Source organism: Capra hircus, chromosome 2 (genome assembly GCF_001704415.2).
Source record: "Capra hircus breed San Clemente chromosome 2, ASM170441v1, whole genome shotgun sequence".
Classification (NCBI taxonomy): domain Eukaryota; kingdom Metazoa; phylum Chordata; class Mammalia; order Artiodactyla; family Bovidae; genus Capra; species Capra hircus.
This window is the reverse complement of record NC_030809.1, coordinates 83,841,362-83,858,678: the sequence shown is the minus strand read 5'-3', so window position 1 is coordinate 83,858,678 and position 17,317 is coordinate 83,841,362. Positions and strand designations below refer to the sequence as shown.

The 17,317-nt window shown below is 39.2% G+C and overlaps 1 protein-coding gene across 6 annotated transcripts in view; it reads left to right on the top strand.

Moving 5' to 3' along the window:
• The window catches only part of GTDC1 (glycosyltransferase like domain containing 1), a 445,574-nt gene that overhangs the window by 111,210 nt on the left and 317,047 nt on the right, over positions 1-17,317 (top strand). For 4 of the 6 annotated variants that reach the window (XM_018062499.1, XM_018062503.1, XM_018062522.1 and 1 more), the window contains exon 3: positions 5,891-6,094. In XM_018062499.1, the coding sequence (XP_017917988.1) occupies positions 5,916-6,094 (179 nt within the window). In that variant the 5' untranslated portion in view covers positions 5,891-5,915. Of the gene's footprint in view, positions 1-356; positions 426-5,890; positions 6,095-17,317 lie in introns of those variants that run through there. The other 2 variants (XM_005676178.3, XM_013969881.2) reach the window with 2 other exon arrangements.

Below are 17,317 nucleotides of genomic sequence, written 5' to 3'. Positions count from 1 at the left end.
TAGCCGTTGCTATAGGTGCAGAATTGTCTGTATTACTTTCCTGGTGTGCTCATAAGCACCTCTAGTGTCAGGGTGACCATTTGTAGTTTTCTGAGATTATTGCTAAAATGGGTAAATGCTGTACTCCCTTTATCTTTTAGTAAATTCCAGCATAACAGCAAAGGTTCTTTTTTAACATGGTGTTTTTTTTTAAACTACTGCTCATGTGTTTCCAGCAGTGTTTCTAAAACAAAACAAGCACAGTGAAAGTATTTGAGTTGTTCTTTAATGTGCTATAATGACATTTGGTTTGAATCTTATGTTTAAAAATCAGCTTCCCCTCTTTTGCTTGCACCTAATGGGAATCATCTTTCTGCCAGGTTGTGCTTAAAGAAGACTATAAGGGAAGAACATATTTTCTTCTTGCTGCAAACATTGCAGTAGAAGTAAGTGGGGAACTGCCAGGATATGTCTGTCTCCACAAAACAAGCAGAACAAATTTCCATGAATCAAAGCCACTAAGTATAGTTTTCAGAGATGGTAGGACATAGTTACTTTCCCTCGAAAAATACCCCAAGTGCAGGCACACCCTTTGGCCACTAGAAGAATGTTTCAGTAAACGCTAGGTCAAACCTGTACATTTCACTCTTCTAACTGAGCTATTAAAGGGGTGGAAATCTACTATAACTATAATCTTTTTCCCCTTTTCTATTTTTCAACCTCCCACATGCTTGATGTTCAGTTCTGCTTACTGAGTGTCTTGAATCTGCAGCGGCACCTACACGCACTGCCTCCACAGTGGCTGATGGTTTGCAGATAACTCATGATTCAGACCCATAAGAAACATCTGTAACTGCAGGGCATGATACGTGCTCTAGATTAATCATGGAAAAGGGCAGAGTAATGAAGAATCAGAATGCTTTTTTTTCCCGAATATTAATGTTGCTTTGAGATTATATGAGTGGAATATTCTCTAGAGTGGTTTATATCACCTTCTATCACTTGGGGAAGTATCTCAGGTCATTTTTATAAGAAACTCTTAGAGACCTTTTAAGCATATACACCTTAGTGTGACTAGGTCAGAGGAAATAAAGCAAGATAGTAGATATATATCCTATGATGCAGTAAGCAAATTAATGTTAAACTGCTTGTATTTTTTCTTGAAAATCTTGATATAATTTTAAAAATTGCCTTTCATTGGTTTCTTTTTTGCTTTCTAGAAGTTTCAATCATTTGAAAGGCAAATGGCCACCATTTTGTTAAGCTTTGGAGGCTGTTCATTAATGTACTGTATACAGCATCATACAGGTGAACCTGAAAAAATTAAGCTGCATAGCTCAGTCTCTGAGCTTACTTCTTCCTCACACAATCTGCAGTACTCTCAAATTCATATTTGAAATACAAGCTGCTGAAGAGGAATGGTTAACACCCAGTTCAGTTAAGTTCAGTCACTCAGTCATGTCTGACTCTTTGCAGCCCCAGGGACTACAGCACGCCAGGCTTCCCTGTCCATCACCAACTCCTGGAGCTTGCTCACACTCATTTCCATTGAGTCAGTGATGCAATCCAACCAGCTCATCCTCTGTTGTCCCCTTCTCCTTCTGCATTCAGTCTTTCCCAGCATCAGGGTCTTTTGCAAGGAGTCAGTTCTTCCTATCAGGTGGCCAAAGTGTTGGAGTTTCAGCTTCAGCATCAGTCCTTACAATGAACATTAAGGACTGATTTCCTTTAGGATGGACTGGTTGGATCTTCTTGCAGTCCAGGAGACTCTGAAGAGTCTTCTCCAACACCACACTTAAAAGCATCAATTCTTCGGTGCTCAGCTTTCTTCACAGTCCAACTCTCACATCCATACATGACCACCGGAAAAACCATAGCTTTGACTAGACAGACCTTTGTTGGCAAAGCAATGTCTCTTCTTTTTAATGTGCTGTCTAGATTGGTCGTAGTTTTCCTTCCAAGGAGCAAGCATCTTTTAACTTCATGGCTGCAGTCACCATCTGCAGTGATTTTGGAGCCCAAAAAAATAAAGTCTGCCACTGTTTCCATTGTTTCCCCATCTATTGGCCATGAAGTGATGGGACCAGATGCCATAATCTTAATTTTTTGAATGTTGAGTTTCAAGTCAGCTTTTTATTAAAATATATTTTTTAAAATTTTACTTTATTTTATTTTACAATACTGTATTGGTTTTGCCATACATCAACATGAATCCGCCACGTGTTCCCAATCATGAACGCCCCTCCCACCTCCCTTCCCATACCATCTCTCTGGGTCATCCCAGTGCACCAGCCCCAAGCATCCTGTATCCTGCATCGAACCTAGACTGGCGATTCGTTTCTTATATGATATTATACATGTTTCAATGCCATTCTCCCAAATCATCCCACCCTCTCCCTCTCCCACAGAGTCCAAAAGACTGTTTCTCCTCTTTCACCCTCATCAAGAGACTCTGGTTCCTCTTTGCTTTCTGCTTTAATGGTGGTGTCATCTATGTCTCTGAGGTTATTGATATTTCTTCTGGCAATCTTGATTCCAGCTTGTGCTTCATCCAGCCCAGCATTTCACATAATGTACTCTGCATACAAGTTAAACAAGCAGGGTGACAATATACAGCCTTGACGTACTCCTTTCCCAATTTGGAACCAGTCCTTTGTTCCATGTCTGGTTCTAACCTTTGCTTCTTGACATGCATACAGTTTTCTCAGGAGGCAGGTAATGTGATCTGATCTTCTCATCTCTTTAAGAATTTTCCACAGTTTGTTGTGATCCACAAAGTCAAAGGCTTTGGTGTAGTCAATAAAGCAGAAGTAGACGTTTTTTTTGGAACTCTCTTGCTTTTTGTGTGATCCAACGGATGTTGGCAATTTGATCTCTGGTTCCTCTGCCTTTTCTAAAACCAGCTTGAACATGTAGAATTTCTTAGTTCATGTATTGTTGAAACCTTTCTTGGAGAATTTTTAGGATTACGTTGCCAGCGTGTGACATGAGTGCAATTGTTTGGTAGTTTGAACATTCTTTGGCATTGCCTTTCTTTGGGATTGGAATGAAAACTGGCCTTTTCCAGTCTTGTGGCCACTGCTGAATTTTCCAAATTTGCTGGCCTAGTGAGTACAGCACTTTCACAGAATCATCTTTTAGGATTTGAAATAGCTCAGCTGTAATTCCATCACCTCCACTAGCTTTGTTTGTAGTGATGCTTCCTAAGGCCCACTTGACTTCAGACTCCAGGATGTCTGGCTCTAGGTGAGTAATCACGCATCCTGGTTATCTGTGTCCTGAAGATCTTTTTTGTATAGTTCTTCTGTGTATTCTTGCCAGCTCCTGTTAATATCTTCTGTGTTAGTTAGGGCCATACCATTTCTATCCTTAATTGTGCCCATCTTTGCATGAAATGTTCCCTTGGTATCTCTAATTTTCCTGAAGAAATCTCTAGTCTTTCCCATTTTATTGTTTTCCTCTTTTTCTTTACATTGATCACATAGGAAGGCTTTCTTATCTCTCCTTGCTATTCATTGGAACTCTTCATTCAGATGGGTATATCTTTTCTTTTCTCCTTTGCTTTTTGTTTCTCTGCTTTTCTCAGCTATTTATAAGGCCTCCTCAGACAACCATTTTGCCTTTTTCCATTTCTTTTTCTTGAAAATGGTCTTGATGTTTGTCTCCTGTACAATGTCACGAACCTCTGTCCATAGGTCTTCATGTACTCTATCAAATCTAATCCACTGAAGCTAACATCCACTGCCTTTCAATTGCCTAGTCTCCTTTCCTTGGTGAATAGGGAGCTGTGATTGAAAAGAACTGATTTTAAAATGCTGGGGGATTCTATCTTTACTCCTGAAGTTCCCTGGTGGCTCAGATGTAAAGAGTCTGCCTGGATACAAGAGACCCTGAGTTAGATCCCTGAGTCAGGAAAGTCCCCTGAAGAAGGGATTTTAACCCACTCTAGTATTCTTGGCCTGCAGAATCCCGTGGACAGGGGAGCCTGGTAGGCTATAGTCCATGGAGTCGCAAAGAATTGGACATGACTGAGTAACTAACACACACATGCATGCACACATACACACCCCCCCCCCCCCCCAGCTGGTTTAGCCTAATATCTGGGGAGGTGGGGGGAGTTGGTTGTGGTGCAGAGGCGGGGGTGGGGGTGGGGTGCTGGTTGGGAAGTACCTAATTACTGTTTGTCAGGTACTGTGCTTCAATTTTATCCTCACAACACATCTCTGAGGTTAGTACTATTATCCTCATTTTAGAGAACGTGAGACTAAGTCCTGCAATGTTAGGTAACTTGCTCAAGATCATACAGCTATTATGTGACAGCTTACCTTCTAACCTGTATCATCCTGACCCAAGGATTCATGCCTTTCCCACGTGAGGAACACTGCTTCCTTATTTTGCATATAAGTGAAATACGTTTGTATGTCTTCCCCCAAAATGCTCGTTGGGTGATTTAGATATCAAGAAATAAGATATTTCACTTCAGTTATTTCTTTGAGAACCATTTGAGACTTTCTGCTTTGAAATTCGATTTAAGCAGACATTGCCTTGGCTGAGCAAGGTAAAGCACAGTTTTCTTAGGATCATCATTGAGTTTTTGGGACTAATAATTTTGTGCAGCAGCATTATTATGGAAAGCAATATGCTGCTTAATGAATGGTGTTTACTTAAGTCATAAAAGAGAATTCAAACATGGAATATTTTTTAAACAATGTAGTTGTTATATACTGAGTGATATTTCTAGTTTATTTCTTGTACGAAATAGCATGTAATTTGAAATGCATATATAAGTTTTTATATTCATACATATATTTTTATTTCACTGAGCACATTAGCAAAAGTCGTATTATTAAAGTAAAAAGTTGCTTGACAGCCAATTCTTTGTGATGAAAATTTTACCACATCTTTAGTAGCAGTGTTAATTATCGCTCTTAATGCTTTTGTTGTTTAAAGAAAGATTGTAGAAACTTTGGTGTTCATAAGCATGTAGCTTTACCCTATTTTTTCCATCTTCCTTTGGGGGTGGGATATTGACAATAGTGAGGAAGTGGCCAAGTGTCTCAAGAAATTGTATCCTAAAGATTTTTAAGACTAGAGAGTTGATATTTGAGTATGAGTGTGTATTCTAAATATGGATTCATTGGAGGCACTGGTAGCTGACGAATTGATAGATGGATTAACATGAGAGTTCCAGAATCAGAGAATTCCTGAACTGGAATGGGCCATACAAATGCAGGGCTAGTGTAGTGGCATTCTTAGTTAGGACATGAGTTCAGTGACTGTCCAAGTCCAGATAGAACTGTAGGCCAAGGTAGTGCTGAGGTTACTGAGTCAGGGTCACAACCATTCCATCCAGGAAATGAGACATCGACGTAGGAGGGGACTTTAAACTTCCTGGGATAGGAGAAGAAACTGAGTCATTTGGAAGTAATCTTAGGACATGAAGAAAACAGAAATCAAAAAAATAAGCCATCTTTCTTTCCTCTTATGAACATAAATGGTATACAAATATTGATTCCCAAATACAAATCTCATGTTACATATTTTTAAAAAAAGTGAAACAAGGGCTTCCCTGGTTGGGAGTCCAGCTTCTGGTGCAGGTGGCGTGGGTTTGATCCTGTTTTGGGGAACTAAAATCCCACATGCTGCAGGTTACCTGAGCCCACATGCCAGAACGAGGGAGAAGCCTATATACCTCAATGAAAGATCCCACATGTCACAACTAAGATTTGATGTAGCCAAAAATAAATAAATACTAAAAAAGGGAAGATACCATAAAATAGAATAAACCTGTTTAAAAATGTGTCTGTAAATGATTTTATTTGCTTTCTGGATATAATATTTGAACATACTCATTTTAAAGCAGTTATACATACATATATTTATGTTTGAATTTTTTTTTCTCAATATCTAGGATCTGTGAAGGTTTGAAAGGGCCAATGAGTATTCTCATCATTGAGGCATTCTATGGTGGGTCCCATAAACAGCTGGTGGATCTGCTTCAAGAAGAGTTAGAAGACTCTGTCCTTTATACCCTGCCTGCAAAGAAATGGCACTGGAGAGCAAGGACATCAGCTTTGTACTTCTCTCAGAATATTCCCACCAGTGGGCATTACAGGTAATTAAAGCCCAGGCTGTGTCTCCAGCCTGTTTCAAATGCACCTGTTCTAAGGAGCCTGTGACTCTGTTAGCCTCTGTGAGATTTCCTCCAACTGTGTAATTGGTCAGTATGACTACAGTAGCTATTCCTGTAGAGACAGCAGAGCAGCCGGGTACATTGACATTCTGAGGAATGTGGCCTCGTTTAGACCCTACATGCCTCTTCTCATTTGTCTTGTCCTTTTAGGACATGCACGTGTGGGTGTATGATGACATTATTTTGGCCTGAGATGAGAGTTGATCTTGTGCATACTTGTTTTTTTTTTTTTTTACTTCCATAACCTCTCATGCCTCTTTGAGTGAGTATGCTGTTTTAGGGTGTCTCTTCTGTACTAGGAGCTAAGGTTGGAAGATGGATATGACCAAGATGAATATGACTCTTACAGGTTTTTAAAGACTATTCAGTTAGAGATGGATATGCAAGTGCTGTGAGAGTATGAAAAGGGGAGAAGTTGATTTCAACTGTGACAAATTAGAGGTCACTTTATAGAGTTGGTCACCTTTGCTTACTCTGGAAGGATGAATAGATTTGGGGACACAGATAGGGGACACAGATCTTAGTTTTGAATTTTGCATCGCTAGGCAGTGGGAACTAGGGGGACCTATTAGAAAGTCTCATGAGACACACTGAAAATCTGATTCCATTTTAAGGAAACAAGTAGAATGAAATCCCTCTGGAACATCCCTATTGCCATGTGTCTCTTGATGGTTAAGTAGTAGATGATTATCCTACTGTGGTTTACATATCTGATGTTCTTACCACTCTGGACCCTTCTGTGTAGGGCTACATTGATGTCGGCAGTAGTGAGGAGTGCCAGACTGATAATGAATGGAGTTCGAGACAGGTTGTTAGAGTGAGGGCGCATTGCAAGCTGCAGTGCCCACCTTGGCTTCAGCAGCCATATCCATCAGCTGCTGCTTGTAGGGTGGAGCAGTGACAAGGGAGAGAGCAGCTTGAGATTTAAATGTAGGTTGTTGTTCTTAGTAGTAATTTGGGGGATTCAGAAAATAGCCCATTTGGTGTATGAAAGCCATGCATCACCTCTGAGAATTCAGATTGTCGGATGAAACAGCAGTGAACGCTCAAGCCATGTTGCTTGGAATTTAAAGGTAAAAACTGTTTGGGGGCGTGTTGAGAATTTTGTATTCTTCTAATCTAAAGTGTATTTTTCCTTACATAATTAAATGTTTAATATTCTGGTGTCACCAAATGAGTATTGTAGATTCACTAGTAGTATTAGAAATTTCAATGCATGTATCGATAAAAAATCTTAAGGGCAGTGACAAGCCTATTGCTGTGTTAAGATCTGACTGTTTATAGTTGCTTTCACATCTCATTTAATTGTGTTTTTGCAGCACCATTTCCATTATATTACTTAAGGTCAAGTGATCAGGTTGGCTTTATGGCACATTTTCATTTAACATTACCATTTGATATAATACATTCATACGTACCAAATGATACGATACATTTGTACAGTGATTTGAACATTGAAATGAACCATTTTTCTATCTGCTATTAGATTTCATTTTGATTATGCAGTATTTCTGGATGGAATTATTGTATCACAAATATATGTGTATGGCTAGCATGCAGACAAACACTTCTGTGTGCATGGCTTTCCCACTGTTGGAGGTCTGAAGCATTTGAGTATGAACATCATATTGGTTTTTGAAGCAGTCTTATTTGGGTGGTAGGTTTTTGGAATATGATAATGTAGAGTTTTACTTTCTGATAGCCATAAGCTCCAGGTCCTATCAGCGGTATCTGTGGTCTTTCAAGCTCAACCATTTAAGCTGCAGTTAATGATACTTATTAACCTAATCAGACTTCACTAAAAGATATACCTCACTAGTCTAACTTACAGTTATATTTGACTAGGGTTAACTTATCTACTGTTTACCAAATAACCTTTTTGAACACTTTTAGAAAAATAGCAGCAGCTTGCAAACTTACACTGAGTTAAAAAAATATGCTCAGTCAGCTCTAGATTGAAGTGCAAGAATGACATTTTGTTATACCAGATAAATCTGATCTCTCTAGAGACTTTTAAAGATACGAAATCGTCTTGATTTCTGTTTGCTCCCTCTGTTTATACATTTGTCAAATGAAATCACCAAAATTCATAAAGATAAAATGAGTAAGCACCAATATTGCATACTAGGTAAAAACTACTCTTAACTAGTAAGAATGTATCTGATGAGAAAGACCTGGAATGTAGGTACACAGGTTATTTTTTTTTAACATCTGTACATGTAGCCATTGTTTTTATAAGCTTGTTATCTGGGTAATATTTTATTAGTAAAAAAATAAATTCACCAGCCTAATTAATCAGTTCAATTCTGCTTTATCTTGACGACGAAAGGAATGCATCATGATTCACATTTAGAGCTGTTTAATTTTTATTACAGATTACAAAAGCTCCGTGGTTTATTTTTCTCAAGAGTAGTTTGGTAATTATTAGGTTATATTAAAGCTTTGCCTTCTGGAAACTTCACAGAATGCAGAAAAATGTTTCTGAGGATGGGCCTCAATTTCATGTTCTGAAATGTATGAGTCATTTGTCCCAGGATCAAGCAATTTCTACTTTCTTAAAATATACCTAGAGTAGGCATCAAAGATATTTCATTCTTTTTTCCTTCTGCAGCATCTTTACTAAACTGAAAGGATCACTCTTAAAATCATTTTTTGTTCACTCTCTGATGCTTACCATTATATATAGTTTAATTCCATCTGAGGTATTGTAGCAGATACTGATCATTGCCCACTTAACCACCCTTCTTCCTTGTTTTCTCTGGGGTGGCTAAGTACCCAGCACTTGGGAGTGAAGCTTGACAGACCTAAGTCATCGTGATGATCCCGTTCTCTGGCAGATTGTCCAGGCTTCCTTTGAAGCTAGTGCTGGATTCTGGCAAATTTTGATTTAAGTAGGTGACTTTTGGGGTTTCTTCCAACTAAGTTTTTTTTTTTTTTTAAATAAAAAGAGAAAGCCATCTCCCCTTCTCTGTGTTTGACTGCGGTTATGATCTGTACAACTGGGAGGTGACAGCTGGAGGACGAAACACCTGGGCTGTCAACAATGTCTGATGAAGGGCTGTGAGGCTGTAGCTCCTTAGTTCTCTGAAAACCCTCTCTGGGGGGTTTTCATATATTCTCTGGGGGGTTTAGATATATTTTGTAAAATGGAATATATTTCCTTTTAAGTTCATAGCGAGCACAGTGAGAGAGGAACGGTAGAGGGTTGTGGAAATTAGAGTGATCACCTAGCTTTGAAGCTGTGGTTGCTTAGTTTTCATAAAGGGGACAGGTTAACTGAGTTGTTACATGTTACATTCTTGAAATGAAATGTTGGGCAGAGTTAACCTGAATTAGGAAGCTTTCCATATCCTCTTATCGGAACCTCTCCAAGACAAGGGACCAAAGGTAAGGTGACAGACAGTGTTATTGGATGCTATCTTTTGTACCAAGAAAGGAGGTTCTAAGAACGGAACAGTGGAAGAGTGCACTGGAAATGAATGAAGATAGTTGCCTGGCGATCAGTGGAGCAGAGGCTGTCGGTGCCCCACCCACTCCCCTCCTCCTCTCTCCTGCCGCGTGTGCCGTGGTCAGCTTCCTGCCATCGGTCTCGTCAGCCCTTTGCCTGCAGAAGCAGCTGTGGGCAGCACGCCCCAAGCAACCCTCCATCGCCCCTCAGATGAAATCATTCTGAAGTGTGAACACTAGAGAAATCATTAACAAAGATTCCTCCCAAACCCTGTAAGCCAGGAAATAAAAGCATAATTCTAAATAATTCATGGGTCACAGAAGAAATTATCGTGGATACTAAAAAACAGAACTGAGTCATAGTGAACATACTGCATGTCACAATGTGGGTTGCATCTAAAGTGACAAAGCCACATCATCTTTAATAATTAGATTTATTTTTATTATTATTTTTAAAATTGTGACATTTAGAACTTTCTAAAGCTTATGGCCGAGGGAGGGTAGGGCCCCTCTTGCTTGAATCTAGGCATAGTACTGGAAAGGAAAAATAAAAAGAACAAAAAATAGTGAAATTGAAAGCACACACACACACACAAGCATATGGGCTTCCCTTGTGGCTCAGTGGTAAATAATTCGCCTGCCAAGCAGGAGATATGGGTTTGACCTCTGGGTTGAGAAGATCCCCTGTATAATGAAATGGCAACCCACTCCAGTGTTCTTGCCTGGGAAATCCCATTGACAGGGGGGCCTGGTGGGGTCACAAAAGTGTTGGATATGACTCAGAGACTAAGCAAAAACAACAAATATATATATATATGTATATGTATAAAATGGAGATGAAAAATCTTTCCAGGTTCAACGGTTAGGAGTAGAGAAAGGAAAAATCATAATGATAATCAATACCAGTTAGGATTTGTATGGCTACAAGAAACAGAAAACGTACAAAACTGAGCACTTTTGTCATGTAACACAAGTCTGAAAGAGGCAAGGTAGCCCTGGTGTAAACCGACCTGCACGGGGACCCAGTCCCTCTCTGTTAATGGGGAGATTTTTTAGTTAATGTAACAGTATCTTTAATGATTATAATTCCATTCAGATTTTCCATTTCATTTTGAGTGAGGTGTTAACAAGTTATGCTTTTCTAAGAAATTATCCACTTTGTCTAATTTTTCAAACGTATTAACTGTTAGGAGAATTTTCTCCTTTGGAGCTCGTCTCTCTAGCTTTTAGCTGTAGAAGTCACTCATCATTTGAATTTTCCTCTCGTGAGGTTTTCCTTTTTTTAAAATTACAGGGTAGACTCATGAAGACAGATACCGTTCTGGTTTGGGATGCTCAGTGCCTGCCATTCCCAAATTAGCCTCAAACTGCTATACTGTGACGTTCTCCACTTGGTTTATAAACTTGGCGGGAGGTAGCATTCCAGTACTGCCCAGCTTAGTGTCCTTATATCATCAGTTGCATGCACTTCTTGGGGTTTGGATGATGTTCTGACACTGTGTAAATAATAGTGACAGTAGGTGTGATACAGCATCCCATAGTCCGACCCATATGTGACTCTTCTATTTTATGAGAACTGGCCAAGAGTTTTCCTCATCACTGTTGCCCAGCCAGCCAGCTTTCATATCCTGTAATGCCTAACTGTGGGATTCTCTCTCTTTCTCTCTCTCTCTCTCTCTCTCTTTTTTTTTTTTCTACCTGTCTGCTCTTGTGTCTAGGCAGTGCACACAGCAGCTTTCTAGTATTTGTATGGTGCTTAGGGCTTTGTTCACAATATCTCATTTTAGTGAACTTTCCTCTGATTGACAGTATAAAACCATTTGGACTTGAGGTTGAAAATATAACTGACCCAATGCTACAAAAATAGTGTGATACTGAAAACCAAATAACTGGCCATTCAGTCAGTCTCTGTTTCACTATTTTTCTCTGGCTTCCCCCTCCTCTCTCTCTCTCTCGTTTTCAAAGCCATGAACACATACATGAATGACTAACACTTAAATTACTCTAGCACATCCTTCATTGCAAAACTGGAAATTAACCATATTACATGCATCCTAAAGAAGAGTTTCCACACTGTGTCTTTTCTGCTTTTCTCTGTGTTTCTTCTTCAGTGCTGTCAAGAAGTAAAATATTCCAGTAGCAGGAGAAAAAAAATTTTTCTTGTTATGCAGTTCGTAGTTTATTCTCACCATTGACTGCTAATTCAAAAGTGTTTGTATAGTTAGTAGCCTGCATTGTGAACCCACTGTTTCCAAAGAGCTAAGCACAACAGTGCGAGATCAAGTGCATGTTTTGAATACTCCTTCTAGCATATTTTAAAGATAAAATTTCACTTTTAAGATTCTATACAGCCCCCAGGTAACAGTGCATCTTTATGTACAATATTATTTTATTTAAACAGACCCTGTACCTTAAAGATCTGTGGGGTAAATCTTCCATATGTTCAATCTTTTGAAATCTGACAATTGTATTTTAAAAGACAAACTAGATGTTTTATTCCACTTTTACAAAGGAGAGAAAATCACTATTTTTAATGAAGGAAATGGAAAGGGCAAAAAAAAAAAATTCCCTAAATATCCTTAAGTGGATGAAAAATCATACTTGTTTTAAAATGCTTTGGCTGTAGAGTAAGGACCTTCATAATTTTGCTTTTAGAAGTAACAGCTTATTTTTTATATAACAATTGAAACTGTGAATCGAATCTTAGAGCGCTTCTAATCTAGTTTTTTTTCCTTATTTTCATTGTACTTCCACTCCTGACATTTGTTTATTGCAGAAGGCGTTTCTGCTTTATTAAGGTCTTAGTCAATGAAATATGTTTGCGTTGGGAGCTCTGTAGGGTGAGCACAGAGCTGGATGTCTGACATCCTGAAGCTGTGGTGCAGCTGTTCTGGTGTCCATCCCTTCTCTTAAGCCATCTCTCTTAGGAAAGCTTTCATGCTCACCGATTTCCTTAGAGAAGGGGATGACAGAGGATGGGATGGTTGGATGGTGTCATCAACTCAATGGACATGAGTTTGAGCAAACTCGGGGAGATAGTGAAGGACAGGGAAGCCAGGCGTGCTGCAGTGCATTGGGTCGCAAAGCATTGGACACGACTGAGTGACTGAAGAACAATGAGCTGACTTTGGACACATTGTCCTGTTTAGTAAATGACTGATTCTTCTCCATCTTTCCTTAGTTTATACTTTGTGGTTCTTTCACATGATAGACCTGCCAGCCTCCTGACCAGCCAGCCCATAAGGATAACTGTAGGCAGAAACCAGGAGGCCTTGTGCTCACAAAAGTGCTGCATGTCTCTTTCATTATCCTATCTTTCTAAAGACCATAATCCTCTATTTTAGTAAATTTTTTTCCTGTAAACAGTCTTTCCTGTGTTTCTCCTTGCTCACTGTCTTATGCTGATCATCACAACTTAATACTCCCTTTTTAGGAGAAATTCCTGTGATTGAATATAAGTAGTTGAGAGAAGGCTGGGGGAAGGGTGGTTTGCCCAAAATTTCCCCCAGACTGGTTTTCTTTTGGCTCTTTTCCAAGCTTTTTTTCCATTTTACCCCCTTCATCAGCATGTATTAAGAAGTTATATTAATGCATATATGTGGAATCTAGAAAAGTGGTACAGATGAACCTATTTTTCTGGGCTCTAGAATCACTACAGATGGTCATTGCAGCAATGAAATTAAAAGATGCTTGCTTCTTGGAAGGAAAGTTATGACCAACCTAGACAGCATATTAAAAAGCAGAGACATGACTTTGCCAACAAAGGTCCGTCTAGTCAAGGCTATAGTTTTTCCAGTGGTCATGTATGGATGTGAGAGTTGGACTATAAATAAAGCTGATTGCTGAAGAATTGATGCTTTTGAACTGTGGTGTTGGAGAAGACTCTTGAAAGTCCCTTGGACTGCAAGGAGATCCAACCAGTCCATCCTAAGCAAGATCAGTCCTGGGTGTTCATTGGAAGGACTGATGTTGAAGCTGAAACTCCAATACTTTGGTCATCTGACACAAAGAGCTGACTCATTTGAAAAGACCCTGATGCTAGGAAAGATTGAAGGCTAGAGGAGAAGGGGACGACAGAGGATGAGATGGTTGGATGGCATCGTTGACTCGATGGACATGGGTTTGGGTAGGCTCCGGGAGTTGGTGATAGACAGGGACGCCTGGTGTGCTGCGGTTCATGGGGTCACAAAGGGTCGGACTCGACTGAGCAGCTGAACTGATAGAGACACAGATGCCTAGTATGGACACGTAAATAGGGGGGCAGGACAAAGAGGAGGGTGGAACAAATTGGGAAAGTAGCATTGACATATATACACCACCATGCATAAAATAGATAGCTGGTGGGAAGTTGCTGTATAGCTCAGGGAGCTCAGCTCGGTGCTCTGTGATCACCTAGGAGGGTTGGTTAGGGGTGGATGATAAATGAGGTCCAAGGAGGGGATATATGTGTACATATAGCTGGTTCACTTTGTTGTACAGCAAAAACTAACACAACGTTATAAAGCAAGTATCCTTTATTTAAAAAAAGAAAAAGAGCCAGTGTCTAATCTAATACTGTTGATGGAAAGGCAGGTTTGACAAATGGGGACACACAGTGCTGATACTTAGTAAGCATTTAGTAAACTCTGTTGATTGAAAGACAGTTTAGTCCCTGTATATCCAGTTGCTATACTAGCAGCTTGTATTAAATAATCCCTAATTAAAAACCATCAGTGACATCCTCTTGCATATCTTAGAGTCCAGATTACACCCAGGACTCATAGGGCCCTGCTTACCTCTGCCACCTCATCTCTCAGCCCGGGCAACTCACTGATCTGCTCTAGTAGTGACACTGGCCTGTCCTCTTATTCACAAACAGCAGACTCTTTCCTGCCTCAGGTCCTGTTGTTCCTTGCTGGTCCCCTAGCTGGTTACACTAACTCATGCCTGCTCTCCACACCTTTACTTACCTTTTCCATCCTTCCTCTTCTCAGAGAGGCCTTGCCTGATCACCCTGTCTCTATTTCAGCATCCTTTTTTTCTCTCCACTCTGCAGTTACATCGCATATGATTTGTGATGATTTTCTTTGTTTGATTTTTTTCTTTGTTCTGTAAGTCCCATGATGACAAGGGGCATAGTTGTCTTGTTTATCATTTTTATGCCCAGTATTTATTTATTTTTCTTATTGTTTTACTTTATTTTACTTTACAATACTATATTGGTTTTGCCATACATTGACATGAATCCACCACGGGTGTACATGCGTTCCCAAACGTGAACCCCCCTCCCACCTCCCTCCCCATAACATCTCTCTGGGTCATCCCCATGCACCAGCCCCAAGCATGCTGTATCCTGTGTCAGACCTAGACTGGCGATTCGATTCTTACATGATAGTATACATGTTACAATGCCATTCTCCCAAATCATCCCACCCTCTCCCTCTCCCTCTGAGTCCAAAAGTCCGTTATACACATCTGTGTCTTTTTTGCTGTCTTGCATACAGGGTCGTCATTGCCATCTTTCTAAATTCCATATATATGTGTTAGTATACTGTATTGGTGTTTTTCTTTCTGGCTTACTTCACTCTGTATAATCGGCTCCAGTTTCATCCAGTATTTAATATGCTTCTTAGCAGATAGTAGCTGTTGAGTAAATACGGTTGAATGAATGCTTTCATTTCTGTGGTTTTGAAAATACAAAGTATAGTTGCAATTGGCTTTGCTAATTTGCTGGGTTTTTTTTTTTTTTTTCTCTGCCTTCAGCACTACTAGAATCCTGTGTCCAGGGATATCATCTCTTCTACACAGAAACTGCTTAGAAACATTTACAGGCCTGTGTATTAAGGGCGTCAGTATTATGGGGTTAAACTAAAGAATTCCTTATACACTTACTCACTTATTTTTATGGGCTGTATTAATCATACTATGAAATCAGTCATCATTCATTATGTAAATTTTGATAATAAAAAATACAATTTTCTGGAATTTCCCCTGTATAAAAATGTTTCTGGAAAAAAAAAAGTTTCTTAGTTCAGGAAAGTTTATAGAATCTAGAATATGTATGAGATATTTTATAAAATTTCACATTATTGTATTTAAGGCTTTTTAATTTTGCTAGTGGCCACACATGAAGAGTGGGCTTTTTAATTTATGGTGTGGAAGCTATAAGATAAATGAGAGATTAGAATTTGGCCCAAAGAAGTGTTTAGCTTGGCCACCCAATTATTTAAGCATTTTTAATTTTTACTGCTTTTAAGACAGACAGACATTCTTTGTTTTGGTCACAAGTACAACTAGTTACCATTGCTTTATACTGACTTGTTTCTAGATTTATGGTACTTAACTGGTCCATTTAGGCCTTTGTGTGTGTGTGTCTGGTTTATACTCTGTCCAAGAATGCATCTTCAGATAATCTTAAATAAAATATATTTACATGCACATATACATGAAAGTGTTCATTAAAAGAATATAAATCACTCATGTTGGAAAGAAATAATACAAAACAGTAGGATAATCAGCACTTCTGGGTTCTAATCCCATCTCTGCCATCAATTAATTGTTTGACCTTGCAAAAGTAATTTTTTTAACCTTAAAGTCTTATTTTTTTTCATCTGTAATTAAAGATTTTAGTTTCTTCTATTGAGTTCTATGATATTATAAATAAGGCATTAAAATCAAGATCAAGATTTAAGGAATTCTAAGACAAAGACAAATTTATTCTCTCATTCAACTTTGTTATCAACCACTGCTTTATTTAATACAGAAATTATTTTCTGTCTTGCTTGTATATCTTCGTGAACATTTTACTTTTATTTTTAGAATTAAGAAGCTTAAGCAATACGTCTTTCCAGTAGTGCTTATATCTTTTAAGTTGTTCTGATATAGCTTATTAGTTGTTTGGATATTCTGTCCCACCCTCAGGATTTCATCATTATATTTGCTTTTTCAAAGAGAATGTGGCTAACCTTTGTGTTTAGCTGTATGTCTCTATGGGGCATAGAACATAATACAGGTATACTAAATACTGAAGATATTACTATATAGACCTTAGTCTACAGTAACAGAACAATCTCTAAAATCTTGGTTTAACATAAACATGTTCTGAGCTAGGAAGAATTGTGGGACATCAGATTGGGAGGATAAGGCAGATTTTGTGTAGTTCATGAGCATTCTTGAATTCAAGGTTAAGGATTTAGGGAGCTTTTGCTTTAGGCTATGAGTATCCCTTGAAGGGTCTTCCCAGGTGGCACTAGTGGTAAAGAACCCACCTGCTAATGCAGGAGATGTAAGAGATGTGGGATGGATTTATAGGTCAGGAATATCCCCTGGAGGAGGGCATGGCAACCCACTCCAGCATTCTTGCCTGGAGAATCCCATGGACAACGGAGCCTGGCAGGCTGTAGTCCCAAAGAGTCACAAAGAGTCGGACACAATTGAAGCGACTTAGCTTGCATGCATCCATCCTTTGAAGACTGTCTTACTCAGGACCCTGTTAGTTGCACATAATACACTCCAATTCAAGATTACTTAAACATAAGGGAAAATGTATTGGCTCATGTAGCTGAAAGTCCAGAGTGACTCCAGGCAAAGCTGGATCCAGTGATTCATTAGGCCTCTTGTTTTCTTGACTCCTCTTTCCTCTGGTGTGGCTCTCTCCAAATGGATCTTTCCCAGAGCTGAGCTTATCTCTCAACTGCTTAGTTACCCTATCTGAAGGAG